Consider the following 12,983-nt stretch of genomic DNA (forward strand, 5'->3'; position numbering starts at 1 on the left):
AAAACTTTTTGTCAGTTATCTGTATTTTCAAGTTATACAAGTATTACAAGTGTGATGAGATGTATTTCAGACACTGGTTTGACTTGTCAAACGACCTGAGGATTATTCACTAAGCGTTTAACATAAAAAGCTCTCCAAATATTGAATTCTTTCTGATTTCCTTGGTCTTTCCAGCTGTTATAAAGTACTTAACTCAATGTATAAGTGTTCCCGAAATTAATGCATGGAATAAGTAACAATCAAATATTAAAACAAAAAAAAATTAAGGAATGCTTTTATTGAACTCATTATAATCAAATGTTGTTTTTTTTAATTTATCCAGCAGTTGGACAATGGAAATCAAATATATCTTTTTCTCGCCATCCTGATAGCAACAAACAATACTAATTACATTATTATCTTAACAATGCATCAGCGGGTGTAGTAATACAATTTGTTCTGACATTGCCTTTGTAGACTGAGGGTGTTAAAGTTATCAACAAAAGTTAGGGCACCTGTAGGAATTCTTCACATCAGGGCTTAATTTACTCCTACTGCTGTAAATCAACCAATTTCTTAATCCCTGCCATATTTCCCATGAAATCAACATGGTTTTTTTTCTAGTATATATTAGTATGTATATTCTAGTTTATTACTTACTTTTACTGCTTGCATTTGTACCATTTAATTCACTGGACTATGTTTCTTAAACGTTGTTTTTTTCTATCTATCTATCTTCGAGGATTATGTGCTTATCTGTGTGAGATCATATTAATTAAAATAACATAATACTTTGTTGAATACTTCTTCCACCACTGACAACACGGAAAAAAATTAAAAGAACAGGAGAACACACCAGCTCACTTTGAAAGTAATTATGCACAACGTTGCAGTTATAAAAGGCAGCGGTAGTTTCTAATCGTAAACATGTAAAAAACCTGGGTTACAGATCAGTTACAAACAGGGTTAAAAGAAGAAAGGGAAAAGGAGGGACACCGAGGAGAGAGGGACACCGCTGGAGCTGCGTGTTGTCCTATAACTCTGGCCAGTTAGATTTTATTCGTCATTGGTACATCCGGGCACTTCATTTTTTGATTGACAGTTGCCATGGCAACAAGCAAGAGCATCGCCATTTTGTCAGGAGGGTTTTTTTCCCAGCTCAGTCTTTTCAAATGTTCTCCCTTCCCGCCGGAATAATGCTGTCAGTGGATATATATTTGACGTTTTTGGGCATCGAAATGCGTCTAGTGGATCGGATTAAGAAGATCAAGAGGCAGACGTTTTAACATAGTTGAAATAATTAGGCGGCGCCGCACTAACTCAGTTGTCCGTGTCTCCTGGTCCACCGGGCCGGTTCACTGCGCAGGTTTGGACCGCGCGCCATTTTGTGAAAATTGACACAAAATTCCTTACCAAAATTATCAGAGGACACGGTTTCTGTTTCATGTTAACGATACTCTCTATTCGACCGCGTTGTCGTATTTATCGAAGTGGCGGACGCTAAATTTGCATAGACAACGTAAAATCTGATTTTGGTATAACGTTTATTTAGCGCTAGCTAAAATTGTTAGCTTGAGCTACAGCTAGCCAGGACAGGTAGCTAACGTTAGCTGCATTCATTTTGTCAACTAGCTAGCCAGTTCGCTAAGGTTAGCTCATAAGATATGCGTGCTAGTTAACGTTAGCATGGTGCTAGTCAACAGCTGATAGTTACGTTGGTCAAAGTTGCTTTGATCGCCGATGTTATTCATCAAAGCTGGGAACATGAAAAACGCATAGAATCTGGCCGGTGAATCGTTTGAGTCTGCCGGTCAGAGGACGGGGACTGGACTTAACGTTAACATTACTCGCTAACCGTGCAGGGAGGGGAGAAGCTCAAGCTGGATAAGTTTCCTCATCATACAGGTTATTGGACTTTAAATGAAGATCGTGCCATCAGAGGTGAGCAACTGTAAGCTGTTATATTTGACGCCGGTCTTTGTTTGCTTAACATTTCGCGCGAACGCTTTCGCAGATGTATATTGAATGTTACGTGAATGGTTAACCGTGATGGACGCGACACCGAAGTTGAGAACGGTAGCTTACGGTATGGCGGCTAGCTAACGTTTTGTGGCGGTGCCGACTCAAACGAAGCCTGCGGTAACGTTCGCTCCCAGTCAGTAGGTCAACGAACTGATTTTAATGTTAGTCGGGCACAGCTTTCCACCTGGTCTGTGCACCAGAGGGTGCGACGGGTGGTGTGGGTTTTGACGGAGAGTCATGCTGGCACGGCGTTAATATCCCCGCTAACGTTAACTCTGCGATATTAGACAGTGTCATTGTACGATTGAGGCGAGTGTTGTCGTGTTAGCTAACAGCCCCATTCGAGTGGCCGTCAACGCGACGTCGGGATGTATTCATATCATAGGCGAAGCTTGGGTTTTAGAGTTATATAGTGAGGAAGTTCACCTAGCTAACCTGGCTACTGCCTGGTAGCTAATTCGGCTAATGGTTAACGTTGACTTGTTGACGAACCAGCTGGATGGGCCCCGCGACCCGCTGGCCGCACACAGCGTCACTAGCTAACGTTAACGCTGGATTGGTGAGAGATGTGCTCGCTTGTCCCGCAGTTTTCAGGGTGAACGTTACCGACGACAGCGTTAGCTAGTTAACATTGGACTGCTAACGGAGACGCGAGCCTGGACGCGATTGTGATTTACACAAGGAATCGGATGCGAACGTCATGTAGCAAGCGGGGACGCAGACCAACACTAAATATGCTTTGTAAATTCCAACCATGACGATATCTGCCCCAACTGTAAGTACAGAGCCACTCGGGCTCCGTCTTTATCCGCGGCCGTTGGGCTTTTAATTGTGTTGGATCTGTTCGATTTGATTCCGCTTTGGGAAGGATCTAATCGTTTGGGCGTGAGGAGATGACACAGGCTTGTTGCAGGGATCTTCAGCCAGCACCTATGATTTGATATAGCTACCAATAGCAAGCTAGCTGTCGTTATATTTACACCCAAATAGGCCCGTTGATGCCATGATGAGCAGAGCCTGGAAAGGAACTGTTCATGTGTCAGTACTGAAAATTAAGAATAATCTGACGTTTTCGTGGATGGTAAAGAGCCACAAGTTCACTTGGAAAATGGCTTGTGGTCAAATTCATCTTGAATCTTCTTAGTAAGGTTAATGATTTTTAAGGTGTCAGATTTTCCCTACAGTCATCTTGGTGTGGTCCTAGGTAGTCTTATTAAAATACTCAAACCAAAACTTTTTAGCTCTTTAACAATTTTCCTAATCTTGTACAATGATTTCAGTTTACTGTAGAGGCCAGTTGGACTGGCCTCTACTAGGATATTTCAAGTCTTAAAGTCAATTATGATTTTGAAGATATATAGAAAATGCACATGCTGACAGGAGATACAGTCCTATTAAGTTCACAAACATATTTAAATTGTCATGTAGTCTGTTCCTCTCCTGAGTTAACTATTTATCCTATTGGTTTCACAGGAGATCTTTTGTGTTCTGAGAAGTTCATTGCCTGGGGATTCATCCCTTTCATTATTGATCCACAATCAGCTTACCTTTCATCAATCTTAACTTTATTTTTTAATTACCCAAGAGTTCATACATTTACCCAGGTACACAACTTAAAGTTTTGGGGGCGTCCTCTGTTCTTGAGAGATCCCCTGTCCCTCCTTCTCAACTAAAGTTTAACCACTGTGAAGTTAAACCCACAAAAGATGCACAATAATAATGATCTGATTTTGTTCTTTGTAGTGGGTTGTGGTTTGCTGCTGGACTCTCTTCCCAGGATGATATGAAATTTTACAGGAGACATGCATCCAGGTTAGCTGCTATATTAACCCTTTGGTCAGAAGCGGTTCACCTTAGAACTTAATCTCTCTCTGTATTTTGCTATTTTAAATTTGGCATCCGAACCCACAAATTTTTCCTCATCTGAAGTGGGGGAAAGACAAAATAATTTATTAAAGTATATTAAGTATTAAATATTTCCTTTAGTTTAACTTTTTATCTGATGACAGAGCTCAGTGATTAAAATTGGTTTGACATAGTTTGCAGTTCTAAACTGAACAAGCATTAAAATAGTCACTAGTCATCATGACAAGTCAATCTTTTCATTTTAGTGCCTGATGTGTATTAAAAACAAGTATAGCTGTCAATCCTTGCAACATTAGGTATTATAAAGAAAATTATTTATAAAATTATATTAACAAAGAAAAATAATACATATATATATATCTATCTATGTGTGTGTGTGTATATATATATATATATGTGTCTGTGTGATATATAATATTAAACGTTTAGTTTCTTGAAACACAGCCTTTGCTTCTGCTCTATCATCTTACAGTTTCTCGTATTTCTGTCAGTGGATGTATTTTTTCCTTTTCCAAAGCTGGGTCAGCTTTCTAACGCTCTCAGATGGAGTGCAGGTTTTGGGCTGTGCAGCTATTTTGCTGTCAGGGTCTTGTGTTGAAAGCAGCGTCTAAGTGTGCCAAAGTTCAATTTTATTTCTTGTTTATTTCTTGTTTTCTCATTGGAAAATGGGAGCAGCTCTGCCCTGGCAACAAAAGTAGGCTATTTGCATACTGCGTTGTGATTGGTCTGTGCATTGATGGGCTTGCCAAATCACGCTGTATCTCTGTGGTGATAGGCTATGCTAATTAGGTGCTGTTGCTGGGATTCTGAATAGTGGTTACTGTGTAGCACTGGTGAATTGTGTTGTCTGGTGAGAGATGCTGATAGCTGAACATGCTATTTAATAATTTTTTGATTCCTTCTGGCTTAAAATGAAGGATGATTCACTGTACAGTGTGGAGATGCTTTCTTTTCACCCCTTTCCACTGTTAAACCTGCTGTTTTGCTCCTTTTTCCTCACAAAGGTTGATATATTACTGCTATATTTTATTTTGTGCTTATCTTTTGATGCATTTTTATGACTTAACAGATTTAACAAAAGACACTGTATTAGCCTGACATTTCTCTTATTTTCAATATCCTTTGTTCATGTTCATTTAGGTTTTAAAGAATGAGCTTGATCATTTGAACATACATTTAAATACAAGAAATGCACGATTTTAATTTTTGCATATATTGTCTTTTCAATGGGTAAATTAAGACATTTTTGTGTTAAGAAAATCCTCACTGGTTAGATTAAGGAATGAATAATGCCGATTTACTTCAAACCTATATATTAAGTAGCGCATTTCTTTTCCTGCTTTATTTTGGGGCCAAAATCTCTTATGTGGAAAAGGAAATACAGCTTTTTAAGATCAGGATTATTAGCCCTTTTCCTTCTTTGTGTGTGTGTTGTGTGACATATACTGTTGAACTAAGTATGCAATTCATAAGAGTGTTAATGTCTTCTAGGAGGAGAGACTTCAGCATGCAAACCTTCGTCCGTCCGGCTTGCGCCCTCTTTTTCTTTACACACTGCTGGTCTTCAGATGGCTGCTCCAATGCCCCATACGCACCAGCAGTACAGTGACCGCCACCAGCCAAGCACTGACCAATCTGTTACGGTCTTACCGTACAGCGACCAGACACCACAGCTCACTGCCAATCAGGTACACTTACCGTACCCTACCCTAGCCCTTGGATTTCTCTATACTTTAGTCAGTTTTAAGAAGAATTGCTACCCACAATTTAATATAGCTAAAAATGCTTTATTAAATTTAACATATTTCTTATGAGATTTAACAAAGGCCTATTACAAAAAAGGAACGGTGCTTATGGTTTGTTTGTTAAATGTTTTGATTCTCCCTTTTGACACTTCAGAGGCACATGCCCCAGTGCTTTCGTGACCCAACTTCAGCTCCCCTGAGGAAGCTCTCCATTGACCTTATCAAAACATACAAACACATCAATGAGGTTAGTTTTGTTTTGCTCTAAGTACATCTATCTTTATAATCTTCTTTTAAAAAAAAAAATATTGTAAGAATAAAAAGAAGCTGTAAAGTGTTGAAAATTTAAACTAGTATATATTTGTATGTGATCATTCAATGTATTGTCTTGTTAATTTATAGGTGTATTATGCAAAAAAGAAGCGACGGCACCAACAGGGTCAGGGTGAAGACTCCAGTCACAAAAAAGAGAGGAAAGTCTTTAATGATGGATATGACGATGATAACTATGACTACATCGTCAAGAATGGGGAGAAGTGGATGGACCGCTATGAGATTGATTCCTTGATAGGAAAGGGATCGTTTGGACAGGTACTTAATTCTAAATTATACACACACACACACACACACAGATACAAACACTTGGTTTGAGTACATATGACAGTACATTTTTTTGACATTTTTAAACACAGGATGGGTTTTATTTTTGTCTTTTATAATAACCGTGATATTTGATGATTCATGTGCATTAACTGTTGATATTCGTAGTCAACAATTTGAATAGAAATTTTGTCAACAAAAAATTTGCTCTTTTTGTATCTTTTAGGTTGTCAAAGCATATGACCGTGCAGAGCAGGAATGGGTTGCCATTAAGATCATCAAGAACAAGAAAGCTTTCCTCAATCAAGCCCAGATTGAAGTGCGCCTGCTAGAGCTCATGAACAAACATGATACCGAGATGAAATACTACATCGGTAATTCGCCCTTGAAGTTGTGTTTGACAAGACATATAAGGAAATTAAAAGGTTTTTCCTGTATCTGACTAACATGGGCACAATTTGGTTTTCTGCAGTTCACCTAAAGCGTCACTTCATGTTTCGGAACCACCTCTGTCTCGTGTTTGAGATGCTTTCATATAACCTGTATGACCTGCTCCGAAATACCAACTTCCGCGGCGTCTCACTCAACCTCACTCGGAAGTTTGCCCAGCAGCTATGCACGGCGCTGCTCTTCCTGGCCACGCCTGAGCTCAGCATCATCCACTGTGACCTGAAGCCTGAGAACATCCTCCTCTGCAACCCCAAGCGGAGTGCCATCAAAATAGTGGACTTTGGCAGCTCATGCCAACTGGGACAAAGGGTATCTAGCTGCAGTTTTCCTTATCAGCAAAAAATGAATTTATGCAAGCATGTCACTGAGATGTGTGTGGTGTTGTTTCTAAACATTAGCTGTAATTAATGGGTAATTCAGAGTTTCTAAATTAATAATGAGACTGACTGTTTTTGGTTTGTAGATATACCAATATATCCAGAGTCGCTTCTACCGTTCCCCAGAGGTGCTGCTGGGAATGCCCTATGACCTGGCCATTGACATGTGGTCCTTGGGTTGCATCTTAGTAGAGATGCACACTGGAGAACCCCTCTTCAGCGGAGCCAATGAGGTAAAAGGAACTGAAATATTACAAAAGAAATGGATTTATTCTGTGTCGTGCTTTTGAATTGAACCTATAAATGGACAATAGGAATTGTTTTCTATCTTACAAATAATATCATGAAGGCCTCAAAGATTGGGAAATGAGGTTTAAACATCCCACAACTCACATTTGTCAAGCCTTGAAATTGTTGTCTTCAGCAGCGGCCACTCGTCTGAGCCTAAATGTTTCGACAGTTGAGTTATTTTAGGATAATGATTGAGGATGCTGAACTTTACTTACTGTGTGTATGTAACTGTTTGGTGAAGTTGTCTTTCATATATATTTTCAGATATACAATGTCAATTTTAGCAAATCGGTCTGATACATGTCTCTGCCAGCAGGAAGAAGTAACTTGATTAATAACATTTTCCACAGGTGGACCAGATGAACAAAATAGTCGAGGTTCTTGGTATTCCACCTAATCACATAATGGACCTAGCCCCAAAAGCCAGGAAGTTCTTTGAGAAGCTTTCGGATGGTACATGGAGTGTTAAGAAGACCAAAGATGGCAAAAGGGTGAGGCCAAACTTCATCTCTGAACAAAATTATTGCTTTGTGACTGTCGTTAAAACCAAAGTAGACTGTCATAAAATGGAGATGTCTCGGATGTCTAAATCTCTTAATCTGTGTATACCCTTAAACAGTATAAGCCTCCAGCCTCACGGAAGCTCCACTCCATCCTGGGTGTGGAGACAGGGGGTCCAGGTGGCCGGCGGGCAGGGGAGTCTGGCCATGCTGTTGCTGACTACTTGAAGTTCAAGGACCTGATCCTCCGGATGTTGGACTATGACCCTAAGAGCCGCATCCAGCCCTACTATGCCCTGCAGCACAGCTTCTTCAAGAAGACTGCGGATGAGGGGACCAATACAAGCAGCAGCGTGTCTACAAGCCCCGCATTGGAGCAATCCCAGTCTTCAGGAACCACCTCCAGCACCTCCTCTAGTTCAGGTAACTCGCAACTTAAACTACAGGCAGCTGTTCCAATGTCCTCAAATTTTAAGCAGTGAAACACTTTTCAGTTAAGGGATGTTGACTCAAATTAATAACCAAAAAGAACAACATCAAAACTATTAGAATCTATTTTCACTGTGAAACGTATTTATAACACGTGGATGTTGTTGAAGCATTTCGTCATGTTCTATGTGGTGTTTTTGAGGCTGAACTTGTAACACCTTGTTTAATAAGGAGGATCATCTGGGACAAGCACCAGTGGCAGAGCAAGATCAGACCCAACCCATCACCACTTGCACAGTGGAGGACACTTCGGCACGGCCATGCCTGCCATCGATGGTGACAGCCTCTGCCCACAGGTCAGTATGTTAGCTGGAGGGATCTGAAGGTGACCTTAAACTAACTGGTGCTGCTTCCTCTGATATTTTAAACCGTTTGAAAGTCTTTTCAGAAGAAATCTAATGATGATTATAAATTTGACCAATAAACAAATGGTTTAGAATAGCTTGATTTACAGTTGATAGGCTGATTCTAATAAAAGACAGGAAAAACGTACAATTCGAAAACTGTGATGGTGTCTCAGTTTAGGGAGAGTAACATTGACAACAATGTTCATGCTTCCTAAGGCTGACATGATTCTCAGCTTGTTAACCTTTACTTCATTAATTATAATAAAAATTAATTAACAATGTTACATGGTAACATATCATAACAAGTAAGCATTATTATGTTTAATTTTTTTTATTTTTTGTTAATCAGCTACATTCTATAACTGACTCTTGTTATTTCCTTATTGTTGACAGGCAAGACAGCCTTACCCACCCCCGCTGGTGTGGGGAGGTGGCGTTGGACCAGAGTCAGTCACTGGAGAGACACACCCAGTCCAGGAAACCACCTTCCATGTTCCCCCTCAGCACCCTAAGGCCCTGCATCCCCACTCACACGCTCATCACCACCACGGGCCGATGATGGCTACACGGCCACGCCCTCGCCACTACACCTCCCCAACACACAGCTCCTCAACACAGGACTCCATGGAAGTGGTTCATGGCCATCTGTCCATGACCTCCCTGTCTTCCTCTGCCTCCTCTTCCTCTACATCGTCCTCTTCCACTGGGAACCATGGCAACCAGGCCTATCAGCTCCGCCATTTGCCCACCGGAGCCCTTGACTTTGGTCAGAATGGTGGGCTGAGTATGGGGCTAGGTGCCTTCTCGAACCCACGGCAGGAGACTGGCATGGCAGCGCACCCTGCATTCTCCATGGGCACGAACACAGGGCCTGCCCACTACCTAGCGGAAGGCCACCTGGGCATGAGGCAGGGCATGGACCGGGAGGAGTCTCCAATGACTGGAGTGTGTGTGCAGCAGAGTTCTATGGCCAGCTCGTGACTGCACTGACATTTGGCTGTGTGTTCCCCCTGTGCGTCATTTTTAAGGTGGTGTTTTTTACTACAAGGTGTGTTGAGAACAAAAGCTGCTCACGTCAGAAGGGAGATATCACTGAACCGCTACTACAGAGAAAAATCTTTGTTAAAAAGTATATATGTAATTTTCATCAATTTTTCTTTTGCAATCATTAGGCACAAAATAATACTGCGGAATAACCATAGTGAGATTGAGACATCCTTCTTACCATTTCACCAGTTTCATGTAACCACCAAGTAATCACCATATGGTATTTTGTGGCAAAATCTTCTAAGGAGCATTTCAGAGCAAAGTTTGAAGCTGTTTTGCAGGTAGCTGTTGGTGATGAAATGCTTGGCGTCCTCTTTCGGTTCAAAACGTGGACTGCCTGACATTACTGTTCCACTGGTTCTTAATTATTTTGCCCTTTTAAGTGAAAATTTCACATAAAAGCTGCTTGTAAATCCTGTAGCTTGACAATGAGGGGAAGTGTTTGCGGTGATATTTCTTGTTGTTGGTCGGTATTGTGTAACTCTGTCGAAGGGAAGCACATAGCAGTGGAGTCCCCATAGCCTGTGCTGGCCGGGTGGAGAGGAGACCCCTCAGGTGGATACTGACACCAACCGGGTCAAAGGAGAGGGAGGCACCACCCCTCAGGCCTAGAGGCCCCGTTGTCCTGCAAGCTGCAACTGGGCCCGGCACAGACGAGAGCAGCGATGGGCACGGGAGACGAAAGGATCCAGCCCAGTGAAAGGAAGACAGTCAGTGGCTGGTTCTAGATAACCCTTTGGCCTTATGACTCATGGACATGGAATGGAATGGGATGGAGCTGGACATTATCATTTGAATTAAGATGGCTTTTCTCTATTTTTCTCTCTAGACAGCCCTTAATTCTTTAAGGAAATTAAAACAACTTAGAAAGGGTAAATAAGAATGGTAATTTGAGGCCTTTCTCGACAAAGATTACTTCTTCAGCAGGGCCCCACATAACAGGGTCTTATTGTACACAACAACCTCCTAAACATTACTTCCTTGAAAATCTTATTCACTGGTTAAGGATTTTGCAGTGGAAAGAACTATCTATTCCAGAGTCTACCCTTTTATGTTTTGTTATTTTCCCCTTTTGCATGTAGTTCCTCATCAGAACCACCTGCACAAGTCTCTCCATCCAAAACATGGAAACTGAAGAAAAAAATGAGTTAAGTGACTGCCTTTTTTCTCCTCAAATTATGCTGTGAATTTTACAAGAATTTATTTTCCCTTTGGATATGTTTTTATACCAAAGCAGTTGTTTTATAGCATATAGGTGTCTGTAACCAATAATGTAGCAGTTCACCACTTTGACGCAAAGTTTATCAAGATCTTATTTTAACGTCAATACAAACAGCTGCAATATTTTACTTTAGCAAAACTGGAGACCGTTGTTGAGACCGTTGGCTATTGTGTATTCTGGCCAGATTTGTTTGCAATGTTTTACCAAAACTGTTTCCATATTAATTGGTAGATTATTTTGGGAGTCTTTTAAAACTTTGGTATGTAATAGAATTTGGTAGTTACTCTGCAGGCTCCGGAGTAGCAAGATAGAAGCTGATGGTTTAAAAAAGAAAAAAAAAAGAAAAAAAGGAGACTAATGCGTTCTATTTCTGTGTTGTCGTTTTTCTTTTGCCCCATCATACTATTTCAAAGGGTTTTGCTGCCTTTCATACATCATTTGGTCAACTTGGCTAGTTTCTGCCATGAAGTAAGACTTAATATCATTGTCTTGGCAGGGTAAAGGTAATTGTGGCAAATCAGTTTGTGTTAAATGGCATTGTTCTGATTTGGTAGGGCAGATCCCCATGATTGTTGTCCTACTCAAAGGGAAAGGGTGTCCATCAGCCCACAATCACATGCTTTGCCTGGGCAGACATGCATGTCCTCAAAACATTACAGTCAATATCCAGATTTTTTTTTATATCAGGGAGTTTGAAGTGCTTTCTTTCTTCTGTTGCTCATTTTATCAGCTTTGAAATTAGACAGAGAAACCTGCCCACAACCACCTTTCAAATTAAGGGCAGGCCACAGGTATTGCTGTTGTCATTTTAAAGGAGAAACCATCGTAAGAAATCATGCTTGGTATTTCCACAAACAAAATGTAAAGCTACCTATATTGAGATTGGGGTTTTATCTGGATGTCAAGGTTAATTGCAAATTTGCAATCATTTTTCATACCCCGCAGAATTTGAGACATTTAGAAATGGCCAGTGGTTTTATTACTGGCACTCATACTGGTACTAAACATTCCAAAAATAAAGACTGAAAAAGAAAAAAAAATTGACTGCAGTGACTCGTAAGTGTGCGCCTATTTCAGATCATGCTGATTGACCTCTTATTTAGAGCAGTTGTCATGAAATGCAGCCCCTTTTTAATAGTTGAAATAGAATTTATGTATATATTTATATTTTTTTAATAAAGGAAGTATAGAACTCACTACCTTGCTCCTGCTGGTATGTTGATTATGTTTGTCAATTTGGTGACCATTCAGTGGGCAGGAACTCCTGTTTTCTTAGTGGCAAAACCTTGCCTTTTGGCAAAGGTACTTGACTACATCAGGACAACACTATGTGGTAGGGTTTGAATCAAACAGGGAAAGCTAGATCTTCAAACCTTAATAATTTTCACAGGGTATATTGTAAGTGCATGTACATCACAAACCTTACTTTTTGGTTATATGAGAAGCACATGGTTGAAAAAAAAAGGTTCCATCTTTCATAAGCCTGTTCAGTTTGTGGGTTATACACAAACACGTATACTTGTTGACATATCTGAACACCCAACAGAAGTTGAAATCCTCTTATTTAATTTGGATTTATCCTTTTTTGTTATTTGATTCCACATTTTTTCACTTTTTTTGTACATGCAACATGCACTATAGAATTGAACAGCATGGGGGAAAGGATAAGTCCATGTATCCACAGATTGTAAGATCTAGTCAAGACTTTGCTGTGTTTATGACAATGCCCTTTGTATTATATTAAGACAGTCTTATGTATGATATATAAAAAGAAGTTAATTGAATTGCTCTGTGTGTCTTTTTTGTTCTCTTATAACTGCAGCGTCCACTCTTCAACCTCGTCATATAACCATACGCAATTCGCAAAAACGTGTCACCTCGACAGAAACATCTGGAAACCAAGAACGAGTTGTTGGGTAAAGTTTAATAAAAAAGGCGAACCTGCATGTAACTGGCCTGGCTCGTTGGTCTAGGGGTATGATTCTCGCTTCGGGTGCGAGAGGTCCCGGGTTCAAATCCCGGACGAGCCCTGTACTTTTATTCGAACA

At 40.5% G+C, this 12,983-nt stretch overlaps 1 protein-coding gene and 1 non-coding gene across 5 annotated transcripts; both read left to right on the forward strand.

The window, feature by feature from the left end:
- The first annotated feature begins 1,089 nt into the window (after nucleotides 1-1,089).
- dyrk1ab (dual-specificity tyrosine-(Y)-phosphorylation regulated kinase 1A, b) lies at nucleotides 1,090-12,719 on the forward strand. Of its 4 annotated transcripts, XM_035622144.2 has the most exons (12): nucleotides 1,090-1,920; nucleotides 3,745-3,813; nucleotides 5,359-5,555; nucleotides 5,767-5,859; nucleotides 6,015-6,203; nucleotides 6,439-6,586; nucleotides 6,685-6,971; nucleotides 7,126-7,272; nucleotides 7,681-7,821; nucleotides 7,950-8,253; nucleotides 8,491-8,615; nucleotides 9,060-12,719. In XM_035622144.2, exons 2-12 carry the CDS (start codon nucleotides 3,804-3,806, stop codon nucleotides 9,645-9,647), a joined length of 2,229 nt encoding a protein of 742 aa, XP_035478037.1. In that variant the 5' UTR covers nucleotides 1,090-1,920; nucleotides 3,745-3,803; the 3' UTR covers nucleotides 9,648-12,719. The 4 variants fall into 4 exon arrangements, with proteins under 4 accessions (XP_035478037.1, XP_035478041.1, XP_035478040.1 ...); XM_035622148.2 differs by lacking the exon at nucleotides 3,745-3,813 and having other exon boundaries at nucleotides 1,090-1,930; XM_035622147.2 differs by lacking the exon at nucleotides 3,745-3,813.
- A 174-nt stretch (nucleotides 12,720-12,893) lies between these two features.
- trnap-cgg lies at nucleotides 12,894-12,965 on the forward strand. The gene has a single exon. It is a non-coding gene; the product is annotated as a tRNA-Pro (tRNA).
- Nucleotides 12,966-12,983: the final 18 nt, after the last annotated feature.

The sequence above is a fragment of the Scophthalmus maximus genome, chromosome 11 (genome assembly GCF_022379125.1).
Source record: "Scophthalmus maximus strain ysfricsl-2021 chromosome 11, ASM2237912v1, whole genome shotgun sequence".
NCBI lineage: Eukaryota > Metazoa > Chordata > Actinopteri > Pleuronectiformes > Scophthalmidae > Scophthalmus > Scophthalmus maximus.